Below are 27,533 nucleotides of genomic sequence, written 5' to 3'. Positions count from 1 at the left end.
GATTCTTTTTTTTGCAGAAACTCAGTCACTCCCACTACAAAAGCAAAGGCAGATTTGGTCTGAGGAGTGAGCAAGAACCCATTCTGAAACAGTCTAAAAACTTCTGTCTGGACAAATCTCTCTCCCTGGGAAGAAGCATAAAGCTTCATGTTCATCTGTGAGAAGCTGGGAAGAAAAGAAAGTAGAGACAGCTTTAGGAGGGTGGGGAGGAGGTGTAACCCTAACACATAGGAAATGAAATTTCATTTTTTTGTTCTACCACTTACAAGCAATTTAACAGGTTCTCATGATTAAAACAAAAATCCTGAAGTATAAAAGAGAGCACAATAAATAGTAATAAATACTTAATAAATAGAACTCTTGAAAGAACCTGAGAATGCTTCATTATTGATTATTGGTTAGTCTTCATTCATGATTTAAGTCTGCGAGATAAGTCTTTTTCAAGCATTCATGTAAAAAATTATGTTCTTTATCCCTCACCTGAGAAAATGTACTTAATTTGTGTAAATAAACTGCATCCTGTTTAATTAAATGTCTTCTGCAACACAAAGAGCAGAAAAAGAGTGGGGTGATGGAATACGCGGACTGTCTTTGAATGCAGCTCGCTATGCTTTGCTTCGTGTTGAAGATGGTCCTCCTCACACCAAGAACTGGAGGTAAAAGTCTATGCCATCTAAGTTCACATCATTCTAGAAATATGTAGATCGATTGGGAATACTACTGGTAAAGCTAATGGCCAAAGTGATATTCATCTTTAAAATAAAGTTTTTACTTGGTCATGGAAATGATGGCTTTGCAATTCTATTGTTTTACTGTAATAGAATGTTAACTTGTGGTCAGCATGTAATCAGCTTGGTAGGGAAATGTATAAATTTGAACTGAAATCCATGTGATGTTGACGTGGTTTTCTAAAATGCAGAAGGGTTTTAATGTTTTTTTTTTTATCAAGATTTTCAGATTCAAAGGAACAGTTTACTTTGGTCCCACTGTCTCTAACGAAAGAAACGTGCTGCAATTCTGTAAGATTTCTATTTAAAAATACACAGAGGAGTCCTTATTTGTGGACATATGTGTTTGTTTTTTTTTGTTTTTTTTTTTTATACTTACGTTACATTAAGGTAGATGTAATTTAATAGCAACGTCTTTGAAAGTGCTTAAATCTTACTAAAATCTCACATTTGGAGTACTTTGTTTGTAATGGGGATAAGTGTCCATTGCTGTTTTTATAGTCTATTCCTTTTACTTGGTAAACTATCAATTTTTCAAAGCCAACACAAAAAAATATTTAAAAACATAAGTATTTTCACATGTTGTCACTTCTGATATACGCAGTGCAAATTAAAATAACTCAGAGATCAGTGGAAGATACAAAAAAGAAACTGCCACTTATCACAGATGTGATTGTATCCCTGGGTACACGTACAACCAATGTTCTGCTGCTCTTCTGTGTGACAGCATTATTTGTATTATTTTACCTTTTCTTATGGGGCTGAAGAACCCAAGCAGTTACTAAAGAATCCATGAGCCATTGCTTGTTCCTAACCTTTATATTGTGTATGAGCTTGACATCTATTGTAAACATTAGTGTAAATGTTAACTTAAATGTCAACTAAAATAACTTAATGTAAATGTTAAATGTCTGCAGCCAGTTACAGATGACTTATCCTGCTATTGTGTCAACATAATTGGTAGAACTAGACCTTCTTGTTCTATCTTAAGCTGTGCTGGTGTTGAGGAGGGAAATACACTCCAGTTCTCTTGTAGTTCTTTTGAATTTTTAGTAATGACGTGAAAAGTATAGAACTTTTGTTTGGGGACAGTAAGCAAATTATGTATTGAAGGAAGCAGAGTACAACCTCATTAAGTATGCAGATGAAACCAAACTCATGCTGTCAATGCAGTCAAGAGTATGACTCTCTAGGAAGGACCTAAAGAGGTAGAGGTATGAGTCAACATGAACATCATGGTCAAAGGCAAAGTCTACTCCATGGGACAGACTAGTGTTGCCATCCACCCACGGTCCCTCCCAGTCCTCCCCCCACAACTAGCCCAGTGCAATGGTACAGGATAAGGATATTGAAAAGAACCTGTTGTTCTGAGTGCATAGTAAGCCAGCAGTAGGCCTTGGCATTGCTGGACTGCAGCAACAGGAGCATAGCTAGCCTATTGAGGGGAAGTAAATATTCCTCTTTACACAACGTTCATTAGAATATCTTCGGAGTATTTAATTCAGTTTTAGGCACCCCACTACCAGACAGACATCAGTAAGCAGCAGTGCATTCAGCAGAGGACCACCAGGATGCCTGGGGCACTGGAGCATGTCTCCTGTGGGGAAAGGCTGAGGGAGCGAGGTTTATTAAGCTTGGAGAAGGCTTAAGGGGAATCTAAAAGCTAGTATAACTACCTGGTAAACATCCGGTCCCTAAGAGGAGACTGTTGAAAAGACAGACTCTTTACAGCAATATATGATGGGAGAATGAGAGAAAATGCTAAAACGGAAAGGAAAAAAAATAAAAATAACGACAGTTAAGCATTGGTAGGTGTTGCCCAGAGGTGGTAGAATTTCTGTCCCTGGAGGTTTTCAAGATCTAACTGGACTGAAGCCTAAACAATCTGATGTGCAATTCAACATTTAACTGCTTCAAGCTGCAGGTTGGACTATATAACCTCCAAAGGGTGATAGTTCTGTTTCAACAATTTTCTTAGTAAACCTATTCTCTTAGGGTAAGGTGTTGAGGATGGTGGCTCATGTACCTGAAATGGTGTAGCTACTGCTAATTATGATTTCTTTGCTTAATGTTTGAATGTCTGCCATTGAATCTGCATTTTATTGCTTATTAATTCTATTTTTCCAGTTCTTCCCTGCTTTTATGTATATGTATGTGTGTCCTCTTATGTAATTTTTTTTGGCAGACCTCAACTTTTGGTCTTGTTAAATTTGGATTGTGAACACTTGGTGAAACATCCAAGATTGCTTTCTTTCACCTCCCAGTTGAAGGCTGGTAAAGGGCTGACTATTGTGGGATCTGTGCTTCAAGGAACCTATTTGGATAAATGTACAGAAACTCAGAAAGCTGAAGAGGTATGTAAAAGATGTATTACAAACTCTTGTATTAGTATTTAAATGTTGAATCTGATATTTTGAATGAAACTGCTGTAAAAAAATGCTTTAAAAAATGTTCTGACTGTCAGCACAATTGATATATGTATATAGTTTATATATTCATATATAAATAAAAACTAGGTTGGTGTACTATAATCAAATGATTTATGAAAATTCCTAATGGAATGAGACAATGCTGATACTTCTTAGACGTATTTTCAGTGTTGAGGGCCCTGGGTTCGCAATCAAATTGCATTCTTGAAAAATATTAAGTGGTAGATTTTTAACAAATAACTTTATGAAGAAAACAGTTTTATTCATTTTAAAATGCAGAATTTTGGCATAATTTCATCCTCTAGATGTATACCTTATACTGCTTTCTACATTGTCCTAGAAATACTTAGAAGAGCTAAAGTTAGGAACAACCTTTTTCTTCACCTTAGTTGGTTGCTTAAATATAAAGCAACATCGTTCTTTTTCTCTTTACTATTTGCCCCATATGGCCAAAGATGGTGGGATGAGGTGGGAAAAAATAGCAAGTTGTCATATAGTTTATGATGACATCTAACTGTATTTACAAACGCAATTTAATTTAATTTGAATTTTTGTTGTTGTTGTTTGTTTGTTTGTTTGTTTGTTTTCTGACAACCTGTATTTGACTGTGCTACCTATTTGGATTTACATGGAGATGTTTTTGTGGGAAGCACTTGAAAATATCTGAACTCTGAATTTTAAATCTGTCCCCTGAATGAAAAATGCAAGTTAATAGAGTTATTTGTTCTGAATATCTGTTCATAAAAATTTGATTTTCAAAGCAAAGCAATTTTACATTTTTGTTTCATCTTAAACAAACTGTGTACTTCTTTGTATACTGCAGTAGCTCCAGTATTGGTATATGGTGGTAGTATAGATATATAGTTGCTTATAGAGTTCTAAAGCTGTCTTACTCCTAACTTTACAGAGAAACAAAATATTTTTAGAAAACCCCATGTAGTCTTTTATCTCTTTCAAATATGGGTAATATCTGCAGTATTACTGAAATGAGCAACAGTTGAACTGTCTACTGTCTTGATCCAAGGCTTCTTGAAATCTGTGTAAAGACTCCTAAAGCACTAAATTATTTGGATCTGACACCTCTAGCATAGATAAGCATTTCTGAGAGATGGATCTGGGAATTAATTTACAGGAGACCTAATCTCTATGTTCTCAAGTCAGACCCTCTACTGTCAAGATCAAGGATACTGTTGCTTTTAAAACATAAATGAAGACAAATTTTAAAACAGTGTCTGAATGGCTCAGTGGTTTTGGAAAACATCAGCTAGAAAATGCATTTTCTAGAAGATTTGTGGAAAATCAAAATTTCTTCTTTTTCTCTTGAAAAGGATATATATATATATATATATACACACGCCCTTACAGATATTGTTTGTACACGCAGACTTGTCAGTTTTGATACCAAGTTCTCAGAAGACTTTTTTTTTTTTTTTCTATACTGGTATACTGAACAGAATTTCTTATGTGAAACCACACTAAGCTAGTAGCAATCATTTTGTAATCAAATGTCTCCTTACCGGTGTTTTATAGAACTTCTCTTGCAACAGTACTTTTTGATTGGAAGTCATTGTGTGGTCAGTAACAGAACCTAAGAGCAGAGAATTGTGTTACTTTTTATGCAACAGTTCTTTGTCTGGCCTCCAGTTATCATCAGGAGGGAGATGGAGATATGCTTAAGGAACAGCAGACAAGAGCACCTAGTGAGAACTTATGTACAGTGAGACAGAGATATGAGCTTGCAACTATAAGGAATAAAAAGTGGGCAGGAATTCAGAGGATTCTCTTCTGTTGAGAGGAAAGTAGAAACAAGATGCTACCAAGGTAGGAATAACATTTTGAAGGACACTGTGGGCAGCATGAACTGTCCAGAAACCTCCTCTGAAACTGTCTGGCCAAATGCAGAGAATAATTTACAGTTCTTCAGTCCTCAGCCTTCTTTGTTTCTGACACAACTATGAAGCCAAAGAGCAAACCTAGTGACTCTGTCCACGGTTAGAAGCTGCTTCATCCAAAAGAAAACAGGAATGCATTAATGCTATTGTATGTGCTATTGAAGGTTATTTTGTGAGTCCAAAACCATCTATTCCTCTGAAATTCCAAACAATTTTCTTCTAAAACAAACAAAAAATTACAAAATATATATATATATATATAATAATAATATAATATAATAATAATATAATATAATTATAATATATTAATTAAATATAATATAATATATTAATTAATATAATATATTAATTAAATAATTATAATATATTAATTAAATATAATAATAATAATATAATATAAAATATATATATATATATATATATATATATTTTGGTGCTTTCCGTCAATACATATTTTGGTGCATTGGTGCTTTTATTAGAAACAATGTTTATCTCCCGCGTAGGCAATTGATGATTATAGGATTTTCAAAGTCATGCTATCAAAACATAGGAAATGCCAAATCTGATGTTCCCTTGTCAACCTTAGAATCGTGGAATCATTAAGGTTGGAAAATACCTCCAGGATCATCTGGTCCAAACACCCCTTTAGTACCAATGTCACCCACTAAACTATGTCCCTCCCTAAGCATCAGGTCCAACCTTTCCTTAAACACCGCCAGGGATGGTGACTCCACCACCTCCCTAGGCAATGTGTTCCAATGCCTGACTGCTTGTTCTGAGAAGAAATGTCTCCTAATTTCCAACCTAAACCTCCCCTGGAGCAACTTGAGGCCATTCCCTCTAGTCCTATCACTAGCTACCTGTGAGAAGAGGCTGACCCCCCAGCTCCCCACAGCTTCCTTTCAGGTAGTTGTAGAGAGCAATGAGGTCTCCCCTGAGCCTCCTCTTCTCCAGACTAAACAACCCCAGTTCCCTCAGCCACTCCTCATAGGACTTGTGATCCAGACCCTTCACCAGCTTCGTAGCCCTTCTCTGGACATGTTCCAGGGCCTCCATGTCCTTCTTGTACTGAAAGGCCCCAAACTGAACACAGCACTTGGGGTGCAGCCTCACCAGGGCAGAGTACAGGGGGATGATCACCTTCCTGTTCCTGCTGGCCATGCTGTTCCTGATACAAGCCAGCATGCTGTTGTCTTTCTTGGACAACTGGGCACACGGCTGGCTTGTGTTCAGGTGAGCATTGACCAACACCCCCAGATCCTTTTCCTCTGCACAGCTATCCAGCCACTCTGCCTGTAGTGCTGCATGGGTTTGTTGTGGCCAAAGTGCAGGACCCAGCATTTAGTCATGTTGAACCTCATCCCATTGGCCTCTGCCCATGGACCCATCCTGTCCATGTCCCTCTGCAGGGCATTCCTACCCTCTGGCAGATTGACACTTTCCCCCAACTTGGTGTTGTCTGGAAAACCTTGATGCCATGTGGGATGCTACTTTTAAATTATTAGGTTATGTGACTTTATGCTGGTGTTTAACTGAAGGGGAGCCATATTGAAATTGAGGAGTGTGGGAACTGAATCTTGTCAGCTTATTTTGTCATTATGCAGCCAGTGATTCTGACTGTCTCCTGCATGTCTGTTTTACCATGTTTGGAGCAGATAAATAGAGAATGTGCCTCTTTCTTAATGAGTTCTAAAATCTTTGTCATCCCATTTTCCATACCCTTCCAATTCCAAAAGAAGGACTTGCCATTCCATAGATACAGTGTTTTCTCAGTGAATAAAGTTTTGACTTCACTTGGAGTAGCATTTATTATCTTTACTTAATATGATTTTACTCATATCATGTTGATTCTTCTTTGGAAGTAAAAGGCTGAATAACTAAACAAATGAAAAAACTCTGGTGTCTTTTCAGGGGTTATTCTGGGATTTAGTTACCATAGAATTGTAGCACCATGAAATCATATTTAGGTTGGAAATCACTATTGGGGAATTGGAGTGGCTCCTTGATGTTGGTTGTACATTGTGTCTAATGTTTTTCTCTTATGTGGTACTGTTATTCCTTATAGTATTTATTATCAGTGTTGTTGACTGTACTTCATGTGTACTTCCTTTCACACAGAATGTTAAGGCCTTAATGGGAGTAGAAAAGACTAAAGGATTTTGCCAGATTGTGGTATCTCCTAGTTTCAGAGATGGAATATCACATTTGATTCAGTCAGCTGGTCTAGGAGGAATGAAACACAACACAGTCTTGATGGCATGGCCACAGTCATGGAAGCGGACAGAAAATCATTTCTCTTGGAAAAATTTTGTTGGTATGTGTTTATTGACTCTTACTGTAGTTGTAATACAACTATATAGCTGTTGTATTTGCTGTGTGGGGAAAAATGTGAGGCTGAATATCCAGTGGACACTTGGTATTTCCCCACTTCTAACTTCATGTGGAGTGGGTACTCTCAATACTCAGTCTCTTCAACCATGGCTTCTCTTGTCCTCTTAGGCGGATTATTCACTAAACCCAGAATGTCCTCTTTCACCAAGGCAGAGTCTGAGAGGATTTAAGCTCTTAAATTTAAAACAAACATCAACAACAACAATAAAAAAAATACAAATAAAACATTGGGAATGAAAGCTAGAAGTTCTTGATCAAATGTCTTATTTTCCCTTGCAGACACTGTACGAGAAACAACTGCAGCTCAGCAGGCTTTATTGGTGGCTAAGAACATCGATTTGTTTCCAACAAATCAAGAACGTTTTACTGAAGGAAACATAGATGTGTGGTGGATTGTTCATGATGGTGGTATGCTGATGTTACTGCCTTTTCTCCTTCGACAGCACAAGGCAAGGACAATAGAAAATGGCTGGGATTTCATTTTGTAATAAATAGTTCTAAATGTTTCTAATGAAATGTTCACTGTGAAAGAATTATACTTGGAGATAGCAATCACTGTATTACGAATACTTATAAATAATGCATTTTTGGATAGGTTTGGAGAAAATGTAAAATGCGTATCTTCACTGTTGCTCAAATGGATGATAATAGCATTCAAATGAAGAAGGATCTTCAGATGTTCTTGTACCATCTTCGCCTGAATGCTGAAGTGGAAGTTGTTGAAATGGTAGGTTACTGCATTTTTTTTCACTGAAATTGAGACTAAACTTGGGAAACTGGATTTAGTCTTTTTGAAACTAATGTGTTAACATAAATACAACACTGAAAAGATTTTTAGGGAGTGATCACTGGTAAAAAAGACCAACTGTGCTTAGTCTAATAATCCCTGGCATCCAGCATGAGAAATGACTAACATGTCCATCTCTCTAGCTGTTGTAAAAATATGTCTCTGGAATAAGGAAACTTCAGCACCCCAAGAAACTGTCTGTTGTTTTTGGCATTGTCAGTCTCTTTGGCACTGAACAGCAAGACAATGTAGCTACAGATTCATGATTCAAATTCAGACAAAGTAAATTTTGTATTTTGTTATTTTTTAAACACCAGTGTAAACTGCTAAAAAGAAAGGGATAAAACTGTACATACCCATCTGGCAACTAAGGAAAAGCATAATTTCACTTTCAGACCTAAGACCAGAAATCTCTTCTCCACTCATTCTGAAATGGTACGAAGGAGCATAGGAATGGGTTGTTCCTTTCAAGATCTTGTGTTCTTAGAATCTTTTGAGATAGCTGACCTCTCAATATTTGTCATGCCATAAAGCAGATTTAGACTGTTTTAAGAATCACTTAAATTAGCATAAATAACTTAGGAAAAAAAAAATGCTGTGGCATACACAGGTGAAAGAAGATGGACAGCATACCACAAGAAAGGCCTTGGTTGCATTGTAAGCAGAAGTCAGCATAGGAAGCACAGTTTATTCGTTTCTTATGTGGGCCATATTTAAGCCTGAGAATCTTCCAAATGTTGAGATAGTTTAAATACCAGTGGCAGCACAGATAAGTGGTTGGGGTTGTATGGGTTGTATTTTAGCTTTGAGCTCATGTGAGAATATATACTAGAGTTTCTTCATAAGTGCTTTTATAGTGAACAGTTCTCACTGGAGAAAGGGTAATGTGTTATGTTGTGACTTTAGACTGTTTCTAAAGACACAGAGTGTCTTTAGATAATAATAACGCTCACATGCTCAGGGGTTAGCAATGCAGACAGTTTGAACAAATGCCTTTGACCTTTCCTCACTTCTGCAGCCTTGTTGGAACAGAACAATGGAAAGTCTGTCCCAAGTACCTAAAATTTAGCTAATATTACATTGCTGTTGGTATGGTATGGCAGTTTATAGTAGGAGATTGTCTTTATTCTTAACACTTCATCTTCAAACAGCAGAAATCGTCAATAAGATATACGTTTGGGATTTCTCTAATGCCATAAATGAATCTAGGGCTCAACGAATGCAAAAATAAGTGGGGTACAAGTGTCTAAATGTTGGTCATTTTTTGAGTGGTACTTCTCTTCTGATGTTTCTAATGCCAATCATTTTTGCAGTTTGAAAATGACATTTCTGCATTTACATATGAAAAGACACTTATGATGGAACAGCGATCCCAGATGCTAAAACAGATGCAACTATCAAAGAATGAAAGGGAAAGAGAGGTAGGAATTTCAGTTTGGTAAGATACTCTTTCAAAAATATGAAAATCATGTTTCTTAATTGTGATTTCTTATCAGTTTCTGACTTGTCAAAAACTTTTTTAACTGTACTGTATGTTACTTTCTCTGCAGCAGGTTTCACTTACTTGAATAAAATAATCTGAAGAAAAAAAATCCCTATGTATTTGAATAAGTATACATGTAGTTTTCCTGGTAGCTTTGTTTGTTTTTGTGGGTTTTTGTCTGTGTGTGTATTTTTTTTTCTTTTTGGATTTTGTGGTTTTTGTGGCACCAAAAGGCAAAATTAGGCTGACTAGCTTGTAATCCTCTGAGCCCGTATTTTCTTCCAGATGAGGATGCTATTTGCTGCTCCCCTACTCTTGTTAGTCCTCCATGGTATTTTGTACATTGTAATAACAATTTTTTTTCAGCTATGTTTTCCTGAATATTTGTAACTTTATTTAAAATGATCTTCTTTTTCACTTTTGGATAGTGTTTCTCTCCACTCATTTATTCTGTTAACTACCCTATTATTACCAACACATTTTTGTGCTTTAAAAGTTATTAATTTGGCTGTTCTGTCATTTGCAGTGATTTCCCTCCCATGCCAAATGAGAGATCTCTACAGTGTTTAACTGCTCATTCATGAAATAACTAGAATATTTGTCTTGGTGTATTTTGTCTAATGAGAATTGTAACTCATTTTACACCTAAGCTTTTTTGACATTAATCTTTCATGCCTATGTAGTTCCTTTGTTTTTGTCCTTAGTTATCCTTTTCATTTTTGTAGGATTTCCTGAAGTTACAGTGTAACTATAAAAATGTGCAGCTGTACATTTTAATTTCTTTCTCATCTGTGTCATAGCAGTTTCCTTTTGGTCTGAATCTACCTAAAATCTTTCTAGTAAAAGCAAAACAAAACAAAAAAAACTCTTCTGTGCTTGTACTTCTTCAAACCTTCATCGAGATAATCTGTTTTTGTACATTGTTCTTTTCATTTTTCCTTCATAAGCCTGCTCATATACCTAAGGAATTGTCCTTGTCCTCCCTTCTTCTCTCACTTTTTTTTTAAGTGAAATTTGCTTGATCTTAACCATGTGATGGTTGGGTTTTCTTGCAGAAATGGTGCACAGGAGACATTAGATTCTTTTTTCTGCAGATTTAGATGCATCTGCTAAATGCTTATTTACTTGACTTTGTCAATAATGCTGCAAATTTCAGGGGATTGGACTAGATGATCTTTCAAGGTCCCTTCCAATCCCTAACATTCTGTGATTCTGTGATATGGAAAAAAATGTAGAGATAGATTCACTTCCTTGCTGATCTGCTTGATTGTGGTTGGCTTTTTCCTCTGGTTAGTTCTAGCTGTTGGGGCAGGCAGCAATTTTGTTCAAGTTTTGATATGGCAGTCATCCATCCCAACACTACTTGGTGTTGGGTTGTTCCACATAAGTACTCTTGTATAGATTGTAAGATTGACAGAAATGTGGACACATGTAGATGAGGAGCACAGTTATAGTTTGTAAATCCCTGGGGAATGAATCTACAGTTGTCCATACTTGCGATTATGACTGAATGAAATCAATTCATCTGAGCCAACACACATAGGAAGGGACATGACCCTCATGAACACGTGAGTATATGAGGTTCCCATAATGTTTTAATTCATTTCATGATTTAACAAATCTCTGTAAAGAGACTTTTTTTGAAACAGTTAGCAGTTAGGTACAGAACTCCACAATATACACATATATAAACAAGTGCCACATCTGTGAAAACAAACCAAGTGTATAATAACCTATGATACCATATCTCATCTGTTTAAATGAGGACATTTTTTATTTTGAATAATACAATTGTCTGTTCTTTTTCTTTAGACTATTTTTGTCATTGGTAACCTTTTTGTCCCAGATTCAGAGCATCACTGATGAGTCTCGAGGCTCAATCAGAAGAAAAAGCTACTCTAGTCTACAGTCCATTGGCCAAGATGTACAGGCATTGATGACTAATGACTATGGAGAGGAGGAGGTAGCTGGACATAGTACTGGCTGTATAGGTCTTTCCCGTTGCAACACTTAGTGCCACTATTGCAAACTGAACTAGAAAAAAACATCTTGATTGTTACCAAAACAGGATTTCATAAATTTTAATTTCAGTATAGTCTTAATCATGCTATGTTTTTTTTTTCTCTAGATGATGTTTGTGACATGAATTGCATCCTATTTTGTCACAGTTTTGATTAAAAAATTGCATGTGTTATCTGGGAGCAATTGGTTTTCTTAAGAGTTAGAAGCAACAATATTTATTTGCCTTCTCTCTCTTATACATTTTTATAGTGGATGTTTGATTAATAAGCATGTTTCATGCTTTCAAAGCATTGCTTTTCCTTTTTAGTTCCCTTACTGAAGTGCTGAAGCTTCTCAAAAACTGTATAGATAGGGCTTTTGTAAGTCATTACTATTTTTCTGCTTACCGAGCTTGAAAGGAAGTTGACTGGTGTTATCAGTGCTGTTAGTGTGCACTTGAAGTGTTGCTTATCTGTAAAGATGCATAGCGTAGTTTGTAGAAGTGCAGTATTCCTTTGTGTTTCCCTTTTTTCTTGAAGTATGGAATCATGCCTTTTATTACATGGATTTAAGTTGTTATCAAGGTAGCAATAACAAAAATGTACCTTTTTGTCTCTGCATTTTTATCAAAATGTACTATAGGTTCAGAATTTGTTTTGGCCTCACTGTCTTTCTAAAAATTGAGAACTAGCTTCCCCTAAAGCATAACTGAATTGAATTCATCTTACATTTGTTAGTTTGAAGTTTTAGTTTATTGGACACTGCAGTATAGCAGGTATAGTAGCTGCATGTATTTTGTTAACTTCTTCCATATTCACAATAGCTACTGTATTCACAGTAACTTCTGATTTATACTCTTGACTCGTTATTTACTTTTTTGGGGAGATATGAACACCATCATACAGGGAGGTGTGAACCAGAAAAATGAGCTCCAGGATTTGAGAATCCTCCAGGTTAGGCTAGGGATGGGAGAAATAATTTAGGAAAAACACAGGAGCACTTAGGCAATTAAAACAGCTACAACTACAGTCTGTGAACCACTGGGGGGAATCAGTGTTCTGAGAATGAATGCAGTTTTCTTATTTGCTTCAATTTTATTAATGTCTCTGATTGTGACTAAATGAAATCAATTCTTCTGAATCACCACATGTATGGAGGGGCAATGCCCCTCACTAGCATGAATAATCGAGATTCTTGAATGAAATAGGGGATCCAATTCACAATTTAACAAGTATCTGAAGGTGGTTCCTAACTGTTAAAACTTTAAAAACAAGGAAGCAAGCAAACAAAAACCACAAAAACAATCATCCTTCCACCAATACCTATTTATTTACAATCATAAGAGTCTAGGGTACTGTACTTGGGATACTTTTGATGGAAATACAAAAGCCTATGGACAATGTATTATGATGGAAAGTAAACAAGAATTAAATATTCTATTTTTTTTTCCTCAAGAGGACAAAGGGGAGTGGGAAATGGAGATCTCAGAAGTGTTTATACATGAGGGAATAACATTATATTCTTACTGGTTTGATTTACTGAGTTACTGCTATTAGAACAGAAGACAAGGCTCTTCCATGGTAAGACTGTGATTGGCTTTTGTTATTTAAAATGCATTTGTGTGCAGAAATAATCTATGATCCTTCCATCAAAATGGAACATAGCTGGCCTTCACTTCAACCATGGAAACTCTAAAATCCAATGTTGTGGTTTTAGAAGTGTAATGGTCATGCTGCTAATTCAGATAAAGGCACATAAAATCTTTCAAGTGCAGTGCTTACAACATTGTCAGAGCAAATTAAAAATAGCAATTTATCTGATAGAAACCTGAGGAAGAATGAATACACTGTCCTACATGTTGTTCACTGTCATAAGCCTCTGGTATTAATAAAGATTAAACTCAGGTTGGATTCTAACTCACTTTAGTTCACTACAAGAATCATGTCCCAGCCCAAAAGTAGTCCTACAAATATAAACAAATAACTAGATTTTTAGAAGCAGTTTCATTTCATGACAATGTCAAAACACTTTCTGATATTTGTTCACAAAATAAGGGGGGGGGGGGTCTGATTTTTCTTTTGCTATACTTCAGCGAAATTCAATTTCAAGGTATTAATAATCTATAATCTACAAATGATCATTTGGCTGAATTTTGGTTTGGTTTCTTTTGTGTGTGTGTCTATCTGTCTGCCTGTCTGTCTCCAGGCTCAACTGATCCATGACAGAAACACAGCCTCGCACTCAACTCCAGCTGTCAAAGCAAGTGTGGCTGCTTCTGTGCCAGAAAAAGTGCAAATGACCTGGACCAAAGAAAAGTTTGTAGCTGAAAAGCATAAAAACAAAGAAACAAATGTGTCTGGTTTCAAAGATATTTTCAACATGAAGCCGTAAGTACATGTGTGATAGTTGGAGTTTGTATTCGATTCTGTGTTTTGGGTGTAGGGTTTTCTTGTTTGTTGGGTGGACTTCGGTTGGTTGGTTTGGTTTGTTGCTGCTGTATAGTTTTGTTTGTTTGTATTTAAGAGATTCATGTTTATTTAAAGTTGAGTACAAACATGGTCTTTCCATGCACTTCACTTAAATGCCATCTTTGTGAGACAGGCTGGGTGGAATGTCTGTAATAGACATTGTTAATATACATATAAAAATATTCATAATGTTGTGGATGAATCTCAAGTATGACAGACTTTAAGACTTTCAGCTTATGGATTGTACCAGAAAGCACAGATGTTTAATGCTTAATGGTAACTTTCGTTTTCCTCTCTTCATCTGGATATCATTTCCCTTAAATTTACTGTTTTTTGTTGGGGTGGTAGAAGTACAAAGAATCAGATAAACTAAAAATCTTGAAAGAGATTTACATGATTTTTTTGAAAAAAAATGTTAGGTCTTCTTCCTCTAAAATGAGTATATAAGCACAAGTTCTATATTGCTTTATACGTATGTCTTGATATATTCAGTATTTCCTGGTGAAACTATGCTTTATCTCTAAATGTCTGTTAAAATATAAGTCACTTACTCACTAAGAGCTACTGTCAGGCCTGAGCTAGTAGACCCACGAAACTGATGAAAGAAGGATATCAGCTTATTTGCTTCCTTCTTGTTTTGTGATTCAAGTGCATACACACATCTTTTCTGAGTTCTGGAAGGAAATGAATTCTAAGCATGGTCTGGTCTATTCTTTGCCCATGCTCAAATCAAAAATGTTAATGGCAAGGGAAATTTAATGTCTAGAGGAAACATACATTAAATCTAGGACTTAGAGACAGATTTAGGCACTAATTCTAGGTGTACTTAAAATCCTAAATTGTTTTGTGGATTTGCTCTAGGCTTTGTTGAAAGAATTTGCCTTTTGCAAATTCCAAAAATCTTGCTCACCTTCTGGAGCTCAGAACAAAAAAACAGGTGCTCTAATTCTTAGACTTTTTTTTTTTCTTTTAAATGTTGGAAAGATTTCCTGTTTCTTTAGAATTGTACAAGGTGTAGACTTATTGGTAGTATTATTTTAAAACTACTGTATAAGATCGGGGTGGAAATTATGGTTTGAACTTGGTGTGCCAGCACAATGCATTGCTATTATTGAATTAACATGTACCTAATAGCATAAAAATAATTTTTTATACGTTTGCTTCCCTTCCATGTAGAGAATGGGGAAATCTGTAAGTCTCTAAATTTCATTTCACTTAAGCAATTTTGGTTGTGTTCCGTAGTTCTTGTGATGGTGTATACTGTCTGCATGTTCCTAAATCATGATTTGCAGTTTGCATGTTGTTTTGTTCATTCTTTTTTATGCTGTGTTTTAGCATTTATCACTGAAAAATAGTTTTCTTCATTATCTGTTAATGTTTTCTTCTAAATATCATCAACTTTCCCTTCAAAGTAAGTCACAGAGCAAGTACTTTAGTTTCTAGAAGAATGCAAAATCTGACAGTACTCTTCTCCACAAGATTAAAATAAAAAAAAAAAAAAGTGAATATAAATTTGGTCTGGAAAAATAGCCCCCAGTGTGATAAGTTCCATTCTTTTTGTCCAAGTATTTATATCACAAAGAACTTTCACAGTCCATGAAATGCCAGTTCTGCCTCACTTCCACAATCCACATACAGAACTATAGTGAGTTCAGATAATAAATTGGGTATGGCACTAGCATATAAAAATCATAGAGTAGAATCAAAGAATCATTTACATTGGCAAAGACCTTTGATATCATCAAGTGAAACTGTCAGCCTGGCCTACTGAGTTCCATTGATAAACCATCTTTCTTAGTGCTAGATCCACACGTCTATTAAATACCTCCAGGGATGGAAAAACCACCACTTCCCTAGGCTCAGTGCATTCCAACACTTGACCATCCTCTCTGTGAAGAAATTCTTCCTAAAATCCAATCTAAACCTCCCCTGGTTCAATTTGAGACAGTTTCCTTACACCCTGTCACTGCCGTCTGAGAAGAGACTGACAACCTACTTTCAGGTAGTTTTAAAGAGTGATGATGTCTTCCCTCAACCTCTTGTCCTCTAGCCTAAACAATCCCAGTTCCCACAGCCACTCCTCTTAAGCCATGTCTTCTAGTCCCTTCACCAGTTTCGTTGTTCATCTCTGCACACGTGAGCAACTCAGTATTTCTCTTGTGGTGAGAGCAAATGAGCACAGCATTCAAAGTGCAGTCTCATCTGTGCCACATACAAAGGGACAGCCGCTTCGCTAGTCCTTCTGGTCACACTGTTTCTGATACAGGACAGGATGCCAATTGGCCTCGTTGGCCACCTGGGCACACTGTCAGATAATGTTCAGCTAGTTGTTGCAGCACTTTTAAGTCCTTTTCAACTGGGCAACTTTCCAGCTACTCTTCCCCAACCCTGTACTGTGGAAAGGGATTATTACGACCTAAGTGCAGTACCTGGCATTTAACCTTGCTGAATATTATGCAATTAGGCTCTGTCTGTCGATCTACCCTATCTAGATCCTCCTGCAGAGCCTTCCTACTCTCAAGCAGATTAACAGTCCCGCCTTACTTGGTACTGTCAACAAACATACTGAAGGTCCACTTGATCTCGTCCAGATCATTTTTAGCAAAATGTTAAACAAAACTGGCCCCAGTACTGAGCCCTGGGGAACACAGCTGGTGACCAACTGTCAGGTGAATTGAACTCCATTCACTGTGACTCTGAGCCTGGCATCCAGACAGTTCTTCAGCCATTGAGCCGTATACTTGTCCAAGCCATAAGCAGCTGGATTTTCCAGGAGGATATTGTGGGCAAGTGTCACATGCTTCACTAAAATCCATGTAGACAGCATCCACAGCCTTTCCCTCATGTAATAAGCAGGTTGTCTTGTCAGAAGGAGATCAAGTTAGTCAGGCAGCAGGACCTGCTGGCTGAATCTGATCACAGAATGTGTGATGACATTCAGGATGACATAACCTTCCTGGTACTGAGGTCAGACTGACAGGTCTGTAATTCCCTGGATTCTCCTTCCTGTCCTTGTGAATTACAGTTGCATTGGCTAATCTCAAATCATCTGGGACCTTCCTGGTTAGGCAGGAGTGCTGGTAAATTATTGCAAGCGGCTTGGTGAGTATTTCTTCTTGCTTCTTCAGTACTCTTTGATGGATCCTGTCCAGCGCTGTAGACTTATGAGCATTTAAAACATGGGGGAGGTCATGTACAGCTTCCCATTATATTATAGGGGCTTCAAGTCACTCCCTGTCACCATCTTCCAACTCAGGGGGCTGAGTACACTGAGAACAATAGGTCTTACTAAGTAAAGACTGAGGCAAAAAGACCATTGAGTACCTCAGCTTTATCTTCCATCTTCCATCACTATGTTTCCCCTCACATCCAATAAAGGATGAAGTTTCTCCTTAGTTCCCTTTTTCCTGCCGATGTATTTATAAAAGCATTTTTCTTTTACTGCACTAGCCCAATTGAGTTCTAGTTAGGCTTAGGCCCTTCTAATTTTCTGCCTGCACATCTTGACAGCAGTTTTGAGTTGCCTGCTCCTTCTTACAGAAGAACATGAACTCTCTTTTTCTCATGAACTCTCTTTTTCTTCCTGAGTGAAGAAGCTCCCTGTCCAGCCAAGCTGATCTTCTCCACCACTGGCATGACTTCTGGTGCATTGGGACAGCCTGCTCCTGTGCTTTTAAGACTTTGTTATTGAAGAAGGTCTTCCTGGGTCCTTTGCCTTTCAGAACTGTCTCCTTAAGGGACTCTGTCAACCAGATCTCAAAATAGGCCAGAGTTTGCCCTCTGGAGATCCAGGGCAGAAGTTTTGATAATCACTTCCTTTACTTCACCAAGGATCAAAAGCTCTATTGTTTTGTGACTGCTTGCCTAAGATAGCCTCCAACCACTACCTCACACAAAAGTCTTTTGTGATTGCAAACAGCAGCTCAAGTGGGACACCTTCCCTAGTTCGCTTCCTCACCACCTGTGTCAGGGATTTATCCTCCACACACTTCAGCAATATCTTAGAATGTCTCCTTTTTGCTGTATTGTATTTTCAGCAGACTTTGGGGAAGATCTCCATTAGAGCAAGAACTAGTGATTGTGAGACTTCTCCTAGTTGCTTATAGAATTTTTGATCTACCTCTTCATCCTGGTTGGGTGCGCTGTAATGGACTCCCACCATAACATCAGCTTTATTGGCCTTTCCCCTGGCTCTTACCCAGAAACACTGAACCCTTTCATCACCATCACTCAGCTCCATGCAGTCAGAGCATTCCCTACTGCAAACGGCTACCCTACCTCCTCTCTTTCTCTACATATCTCTCCTGTAGAGTCTGTAACCATCTATCACAGCACTCCAGACATGAAAGTCCTGAGACTTAAGAAAAATTCAAGTTTACCTTGTTTAAATAAATGCAGCATGGGAAATAGAAGCACTTAAACTGGGCTGATGAAACTGTTTTATTGGATGAAGTGATTGGAATTCCTTTGTGCTCCCCTTCAGGTGCTCTCCCACTGACACCTGTTCCGTTTCCCATCTCTGAACGTTCATTGCTGATGCTGACCAATAAAAGAGGACTAATGTTCCTCTCCCCCAGCAACTGTAAAGCTCTCTTCACCAGCTTGACAAGCCTGTAACCAAAGATACTTTTCGCTTTCTCTGACAGATGGGCCCCATCAGTCCCCAGTGATCCCTAGACCAGGTTTCTCAAAGAGTCCCATGGTCTAAACAGCCAATCCCTGTCTGTAGCACCAGCTCCTTTCAAAACCTTTTCCTCTCAGCAGAAGGATTGAAGAGACAACCACCTGTGCTCCAAGAGCCTCTACAGCTGCTCCAAGGGCTCTGTAACCTTTCATAATACACCTTGGACTGCTCTCGACAGGGTCACTGATACCCACATGAAATAAAAGCAGTGGATAGTCTGTGGGCTGTACAAGGCTCGGTAGTCTCTTGGCGACATCCCCAGCATGAGTCTCTCACATGCAACAAACCTCTTTTGAAGTTAAGTCAGGTTGGAAAATGGGTGTTTCCATTCCCTGCAGAAGAGGGTCACCTATGACTATCACCCATCGTTCTTTCTTGGTTAGACTGGTCGTTATACTGGGAATAGACTGAACTGGCTGAGTCCACACCAGTGGCTACCCTGACATGACAGGTCCTTCCTCCGTAGTCCCCAGAGCAGTAAACTGGTTCTGCAAGGGCATATCAGGCAGTGGGGGAAGTCTCTTCCTTCTGATGGTCCTTGCCATAACAAGCTTCATTTTTCTGTTTTGAGCATTGTTTCCTCCTGTGTATTCCTGCAGGGGCAGTTTCTGATTGTGGCTCTGATGCAGACTGCACATGGAACCACCCAACTCCTCAGGTTCCCTGATGTCGTGCAGTCAGATTCTCACTTCCGACAGCAGTTTCACTACCTGCTGCAGGAGGCCCTCCATCTGGGCACAACTTCAGCGAACAGGCCTCTGTGCCTGCCACAGGAGAAAGATCTAGGCACTTCCTGCAGTCTGATCTGCACTGCAGCCTCACCTTCCAGCAGCTGTCTAGGTGGAGGCATCAAACAGCACTGGGGTGGTTGGTATAGACACCTGCAGCCTTTGAATGCCCACTATCCTGTCTTAAGAGCAAAGTAAGAAGGGTGGCCTTCACTAGTGCAAATGGTTGCTGCACCATTTGGGGCATCTCATCTCTGCTTGAACTTGTGTGGAACCAGCTCATGATGCTCTGTGTGCTTTTTATTGTTTGTTTGTTTGCTTGTTGTTGTTGTTTTTCAGACCTGTGTTGTCTTCATTTTGAGCTTCTTATGAAAACTAGAAGGCATACTTGGTGTTCCATATATTATTTCATTTCAACCAACGCTTGAAAGGGAAATGAGGTTAGATAACCTCAGTTCACGTTATACATGGTGAACAGTCATTTTGACCCATTATTTCAGTTCTGAATGCTTGTCCACTCCATCACAAATTTACACCTACCTTATTTCCCCTTTATTTTATATGTAGCTTTACAAAATTTCTAATTCAGTATTTATGCACCTCTTCAGTTATACACCTCTCTCCTCATAGTTTTTCTTTTGTCCCCTTAAGCTGCTGTTCTGCTTCTGAAAAGCTGTGGTTCAAGTATTCTTTTGTTCCATACATGGTTTGCTTACAGTTGGCTCTTACTCAGGACAGATGGCCCTTGTGACAGAAAATTCCCCAGCCTGATAAACTTAGCTTTCAAAATGTCCCTGTCTTTTGGAGGAAAATGGGTATTAGTGAAGCTGGTCTCCACTGATCACTAAGTTGCAGGCCAAGTGTCCTTTTTTCTGATTGCACCTGTAAAGTTAAGGATAAAAATATGACTTGAGACATGCCATTTCTAATAGTTTTGTGTTAACAGCTGTTCCCTTTGCGGTAAAATAGGGTGTGCTGGAACACAAGTACGCATGCACCCAGCCTTCTCCATTTTTGTTGTCCCACCCTTTGTTTGAATGAACCTGTGTCTGTCTGCTGCACTTATTTATGTCATCTGATGGTGGCCTTGTGTTGCTGGAAGATTCTAGAATTAAATATAAAGTAGTGTGTGTTTTCTTTTGTAAATTTTGAGATCCAAAATATTTTTGTTTTGGGAAAAGGGATCTCATTCATGTCCATTGTTTCCCTAAGCTAAAAGAGTGCTGAAGCATTTGTACTATCATTTTGACTACTGTTGGTGGAATTCAGAAGAGTCTGGACTTGGTCAGGCACTTCAGAGGATGTCTATGTCCTGCCACTAGTTACATGCCAGACCTAAAACAGTATGGGAGCCCAGCTGAGCTCACATGATTTTATGGGAATTGGGGGGCGGGGCGGGGTGTTATTGTGTGTTTTTGAATTTATTTTTTTTCCTCATAAAATCTTTGCTGTTCATGAAGCTTCTTTGCTGGGCTTACAATAATCCTGTAAAGGACCACAAGGGAAGTCTTGTACTGGAAATGATAACAAACACCGTAATCTTTCTGTTATATTTCTGTAGCTCCTTTGGTGTTTAGAATTCCTTGCAAAATCCAGTTATATATTTATTTAGTTCAATTAGCAGGGTTCTCACTATTTGACTAAATTTCATTTCCACTGAAATTAAGCTTTTGATTCATCTTTGTAAATGATAACTGACAACTGAAAGAGTTGTGCATTTTGGCAATTCACTTAATGATGATATTCAGGCAATTTTAGGTTTTATTTTTGAAGAAAAAAATCTTTAAAACATAGGCATTTCATTTTCTCAAATTTATATTGAATATGTACAAGTGAAGTCCAAGAAAATAGCTTGTTATACATGCATACAGATTATGCTTATAAATTCAAATGCATAAGATGTGTACATTTTAATTTATAAGCACAGATATGTAAGTATTGTGGCAATACCTAAAAAGATTTGTTTGTGTACAGGAATCAGTCGAATGTAAGAAGAATGCACACCGCTGTGAAGCTCAATGGAGTGGTGCTTAATAAATCACAACATGCTCAACTAGTTCTCCTGAATATGCCTGGACCTCCTAAAAACAGAAAAGGGGATGAAAACTGTATCCTCTGCTATATTGCTTCTATAGTTCCTGAAATTGGAAATTTGATTTTTTGGTTGTGCCACTGTCTACTTTCGATTTCACAGAAAAAAATCAAGTGTTGATAGTGCTACGACTGTCAACCACAGAAATTTTGTCAGTTGAATTGATGCAAGACATTCCTCAATGCTGAATTTTCTTTTAACTTTCTATTTTCTCTTTTCTGTAGGTCAGTAGGGCAGAAAAACACATCTTCTTGTACAAATCCCCAGAATTAGTCTTCACTTCTTCTTCCTGAGTAAGCAGGTGGAAGTGCCCAAGCGTAATTGGGCAATAAAGGGAGATACACAGGAAAGCTTCCTGATGAACTTGTTTTTTAATTGTACATCAGATATCTTGGGTCATCAGTAGCTGTTTTGCTTCTTTTCTGTGATCTTTTCACTTAACGATACTTCAGACATGGAGTTTTTGGAAGTACTGACAGAAGGTCTGGACAGAGTTCTCCTAGTCCGAGGCAGTGGACGTGAAGTGATCACCATTTATTCTTAATCTGTTTTCTTTTTTTGTTTGTTTGTTTGTTTTGTTTTGTTTTTGTTTTGTGATTCTTGGGGCAGGGGGCAAAATGTGCAACATTATTTGATGTAATTGGAGCGGCTTCATTAAGAGCTCTAGTACATTGCAAACAATCAGCAAACTGAATCTTCTGGTGAGGTGTTCTGTTTTGTTTTTTGTTTTTTTACTAAAACGTTATATTTAAATTATATTTTCAAGAGATTTATGTTGAGAATATTTCTGTAGTGGATTAATAAATGCTGCATGGATTAGGATATTTATATATAGCATATTCTGACACCTGTTAATCTGTGGTGAAACAAGAAATGGTAATGCTATTTTACTTTTAAACATAACAGAAATGTAAGCAACTTTTATTGTTCTTAGTCTCTGCTCTGCTTCTAAATAAAAGGGAGAAGTTGGCTTCCTCACTTACAAAGATGCTGCTATGTTGCTTCTGTTGGGATTAGTTCAGGAAACTTAATTCAGAGATGAGTTTAAAAACAGTCAAATTAGGATGTTGTTAGGTATTTTGAAGTATTTCACTGAGGTTCATGATTTGCCATGCTTGCTTTAAATAGTGTTTTTTCTATTTAAAATACTTCAGGAAACGTATGTATACTTCAAAATCTTCAGGTGACAGTAATAGTAAATTGTACATCTTTTATTTTTTTTTTTAATGAGCTACACTATACTGCATAATGATACCAAACAGTCCAATTCATAGGAAGTCTATGATGCAGTATCACCATTATAGCTATTAGTAAGCCACAGCAAACTGATCAGTGATGTGTATGTAGTCTCTTGTTTTCAGATCTGTGTATTTTGAGAAATGTTGTATGTACACACTGCTGTGAAAATAAAATCTCCTTTTCAGGAAAACAAAACCAAAAGAGACCATAAGTGTTTTATTTGTACTAGTAGAACAGACAATTTAAGTGCTTGATAGAAGCAAAGTTTCTAGTCAGAAATGTGCCTGCTTTCAATCATTGTTTACTTTTGCAGTTCTAAAGACACTGAGATAACAAAATGATCTGTGAGTAACTTCTCCCTTGTACTATGGCCCTCCAAGTGCCTCTTGGTGTGTCCTGGAGGTGAGAGCCATCTGAAGTGCAACAGGTTGTTTTCCTGACCTGCTGTGCTCCCTGGTTGTCTAGCAGCATCTTTGGATGCACATCTGAGTTCCTTCCTGAGCTGAAGAAAACAAGAAGACTGGTAGCCTCGAACTAGCAAAAGCAAAGGAGATAAGGGATGAAAGCAAGAATGAGGAAAAGAGCTGAAGGAAGATTCTAGGCTGACCCATAGTAACCCTTTGCTCTTTAAAGGTAAAACACATTAAAAACCACATCAAAAAAGAAACATACGGAATTGTGGGATTAGCCTACCCCACTGCTGGTCCTCCGTTACTCACATGCTTTAGTGGGAGATAAACTAGGTGAACTAAAATGACCGATTATCGCCAAACACCTGATTCTGCTGAGCCATGTGCCTCAGGAGCAGCTCAGCACAGAAGAACTTGCCTTCGCCGTTTTGGGCTAGCTGGTGAAACACAACTCAGGGGTCCCTTGTACACAGCAGTTTGTTCTTTCCTTGTGGGGTGGCCCAGCTGGGCTGTCCACAAAACCAGCAGAATACACATTGAGCCCAAGCCTGGCGAGAACAAGGCTCACACACGCTGCACCATTCCTAACCTGCGCAAAGTCAAGGGCTTTGAAATTCTTACCGCACCACAATTCGATAATGCTGTTTGAAAGCATAAGTAGTTTTGGAAGTGTATTTGCTGTGCACCTGTGGCCCTTTGCTGTGCACCTGTGGCCCTGTCTCCAGAAAGAAGGGAATGCTAATTGGGCTAGAGCTTGCATTGGGAAGCTAGAAAACCACAGCACCTGTGGTCCTGTCTCTGGAAAGAAGGAAAACTTGGAAAACTCAGGAAAGGTCCTGTCTCTGGAAAGAAAGAAACTAAGCTAGAGCTTGCACACAGATGTGTGGCAAGCAGCAAACTTGAGCAATGCTAGTATTGTTGTTCCCTCCCGGGCTCCCAGTATCGATGAGTGTCCTACTGCAAGGGAAATCTCTGTCCTGTAGAGATGCCGCTCAATGGGGCCAGTAAGAAGAATGCTGCCCAGGGACTGCCTGTTGCTTCCTGGTTTCTGAGAGACCAAGGAGAGCTGTGGCTCAACTTGAAACTCCAGTTTGTACCACCAAAAACAGGCAGGTCTCTTCACAACAGTTGCTGTCAGGCACTGCCCTGGATGACAACGTTGGCCTTATGGTCCATGCAGAGGTAACTGCTTCCATCCTCCAACCTGACCCATGCCGTGCCTCAGTATCCCATTCATTCTTTCAATCAACCCATCAGCTTGGGGATGGTAGGTAAATTGGAATATCCAATCTCTACCTAGCCATTGAGCCCCATCTAGGACATTGTGTCCACTAAAGTGTGTTCCTTGATGGTTGGGGGCCAATGTAATCCATATGCTATTCAAGGCCCAGTGACTAGATGCCTGTACATCTGTTTGCTATAACATAATTCCTGGAACCAGAGCATCATCTTCCAGGGCTGTGAATTTTTGGTAATTTTTTCTGAGAGCAACCATGTCTGGTACTGTAACTACAAGTGGGGGTGTGACTTTGGTCAGCTCTCTACAATCTAACTTCTCCTAAAAGCATTCACGGTTTCTTTAACAATTTCTACTTGTCGAAGTGCCTGAACTTTTACAGTCGCTATCTTGGCAGGTGCGGGCAGCACAACTGGATCCCACTTTGGGAATTCACACAAAGCAGTTACAGACTGAATAGTAAATCCCGCTTGCGATGTCCCGGAGCAAAAGTGACCGTTTACTGTTTCAACAATTCATCCTGCTAACACATCAATACCCAAAATATATTCTTCAACTGTTGCAATTAACACCATTGTGGAAAATGGGGTGGTATTTCCTTCTGTTAAAGTAACCTTAGCTTGGGGGCTGAGGGGAGGAGGGCGGGAATTTCTGTGCTCTGTGGTGCGGCTTCTTTACCATTAATCTCTATGTAATACAGTAACTTCAGCTCCAGTATTATCCACCAGAGCTAACACAGGTAAAATCCCTCCAGACTGACACTTTATAGTTGAAGGAACACAGAGGTGTTGGTCCTCCTTGTGGTAAGAGACTACAGTGTAGATAATTTGGGAGGAACCACCAGACCTTCCTTTCTGCTGTTTTGGCACTTGCCAAGTAGTGCCTTGCCTTGAGATGGGGTGGAGGGGAATTATTATTATTATTATTATTATTATTATTATTATTATTATTATTTTGCATAGGTACTAACTTTTGCCATTGGCGAAACAGTTCTGATGTTGTGATCCCATCTGATTGTGGGACACTGACGCACAAGATCATTCCACATCTGTTTCTTTGTATTCTTTTGGAATACAGGTGCGTGTGATATGCACCCCTCTGCCTGCCAGCTGCTGCTGCTCCTGCATTTCTGCGAGGGGCTGGGCTTCTACCACCTCCCTGCTTTCTGAATCTGGCTCAAATTCAATCTTGGAGTCTGTTGACTCTCTCCAGATATTTCCATGCCATTCCCAGGACTACTGGCCTCCTTGCAAGGCAAGACACCTTACAGCAAGAGACAGGCAGTCCATGTTTCACACTCTTAACCCTCAACACCCAGAAAAAATGGCTTTGCTTCATGCTTCACATGTTTCTTGCAGAAACTGTGTCTTCTTCATGCCTTTGGCCAAGGCATGTGGTACCTTGTAAAACCCCTTGTTTGAAGTGACACCTGTGATGGTGTACCATCACCTGTGCTATGGGGACTAAAAGAATTAAAGCAGGTTCTTTAGGGATACTGAGTAGAATGTGGACGCCACTTAGTTGTGGTTATAATTAGACCTACATTATTAGATAGATTTTTTAGCAGTCACCATGGCTTTTTTATTACGTAAGATTTTTGATCACCTAGACACTCTGCCAGTTAGGTCAAATTCTTAATAATCATGATCTAAATTCAGAATACATGTAAAATTACATGAGTTACTCAATCCTCAGACGAAACAAGATGATGTTGGCAGTGCCCCTTGCCATGGGGGTCACAGGTTTTGCTGCCCAGCAGCAATTCTGACCTAAGTCCTACTGATAGCTGCTGGGTTTGACGGGTGGTATCTCAAATGCTGCTTTGCTCCCTTGCTTTGTAACGGGTGTCACCATATCTTAGAGACTCCATGCCCAGGGCTTTCACAGTGCTGGTGGGCACATGTGCTTCCAAAAATCATGCAGAGAGGTGGAAGGGGTGACTTGTGATCAGCCTGCCGGCAGATAGCAGCTGCATGCTTCATGAATTTAACTGTATGAAGTTCAACAAGGCCAAGTGCCGGGTCCTGCACCTGGGGCACAACAACCCCAAGCAGAGCTACAGGTTGGGAGATGAGTGGTTAGAAAGCTGCCTGGCAGAGAAGGACCTGGGAGTATTGGTTGATAGTTGGCTGAATATGAGCCAGCAGTGTGCTCAGGTGGCCAAGAAGGCCAACAGCATCCTGGCTTGCATAAGAAACAGTGTGGCCAGCAGGGCTAGGGAAGTGATTGTCCCCCTGTACTCAGCTCTGGTGAGGCCGCACCTTGAGTACTGTGTTCTGTTTTGGGCCCCTTGCTACAAGAAGGACAGCGAGGTGCTCGAGTGAGTCCAGAGAAGGGCGACGAAGCTGGTGAGGAGTCTGGAGAACAAGTCCTATGAGGAGCAGCAGAGGGAGCTGGGCTTGTTCAGCCTGGAGAAAAGGAGGCTCAGGGGTGACCTTATTGCTCTCTACAGGTACCTTAGAGGAGGCTGTAGTGAGGTGGGGGTTGGTCTATTCTCCCACGTGCCTGGTGACAGGATGAGGGGGAATGGGCTTAAGTTGCACCAGGGGAGGTTTAGGTTGGATGTTAGGAAGAACTTCTTTACTGAGAGGGTTGTTAGGCATTGGAACGGGCTGCCCAGGGATGTGGTGGAATCACCATCCCTGGAGGTCTTTAAAAGACATTTAGATGTAGAGCTCAGTGATATAGTTTAGTGGAGGACTGGTTAGTGTTAGGTCAGAGATTGGACTGTGTGATCTTGGAGGTCTCTTCCAACCTAGATGATTCTGTGATGAAATGGCGTTGGTTATGCCAACCATATTGCCAGGTGTCAGGAGCAGGGGGGACTGGTCTCAGTTTACTCCTCTGGATGCTTTATTTATTTTTTTTTTTTCTTTCTGTAAAGTGAAAACTGTTTTACACATCGCTGTTAGCACGTTACAATTAACGATGATCCCAGACACGAAGACAGGTGAGGACGGCCTC

General features: G+C 39.0%; 1 protein-coding gene across 3 annotated transcripts in view; it reads left to right on the top strand.

The window, feature by feature from the left end:
* Window positions 1-23,123, top strand: part of LOC311430900 (solute carrier family 12 member 7) — an 81,768-nt gene extending 58,645 nt beyond the window's left edge. For 2 of the 3 annotated variants that reach the window (XM_084507841.1, XM_084507842.1), the window contains exons 16-24: window positions 552-656; window positions 2,914-3,082; window positions 7,168-7,363; window positions 7,720-7,889; window positions 8,036-8,167; window positions 9,541-9,648; window positions 13,917-14,098; window positions 21,566-21,699; window positions 22,136-23,123. In XM_084507841.1, coding sequence (XP_084363967.1) covers window positions 552-656; window positions 2,914-3,082; window positions 7,168-7,363; window positions 7,720-7,889; window positions 8,036-8,167; window positions 9,541-9,648; window positions 13,917-14,098; window positions 21,566-21,699; window positions 22,136-22,227 — 1,288 coding nt within the window. In that variant the 3' untranslated portion in view covers window positions 22,228-23,123. Of the gene's footprint in view, window positions 1-551; window positions 657-2,913; window positions 3,083-7,167; window positions 7,364-7,719; window positions 7,890-8,035; window positions 8,168-9,540; window positions 9,649-11,556; window positions 11,674-13,916; window positions 14,099-21,565; window positions 21,700-22,135 lie in introns of all 3 variants that reach the window. The other variant, XM_084507843.1, reaches the window with a different exon arrangement.
* Window positions 23,124-27,533: the final 4,410 nt, after the last annotated feature.

This window comes from Aythya ferina (assembly GCF_964211825.1).
Source record: "Aythya ferina genome assembly, chromosome: 2".
Taxonomy (NCBI): domain Eukaryota; kingdom Metazoa; phylum Chordata; class Aves; order Anseriformes; family Anatidae; genus Aythya; species Aythya ferina.
The sequence above is the reverse complement of the archived record's forward strand: the minus strand, read 5'-3'. Positions and strand labels throughout refer to the sequence as shown.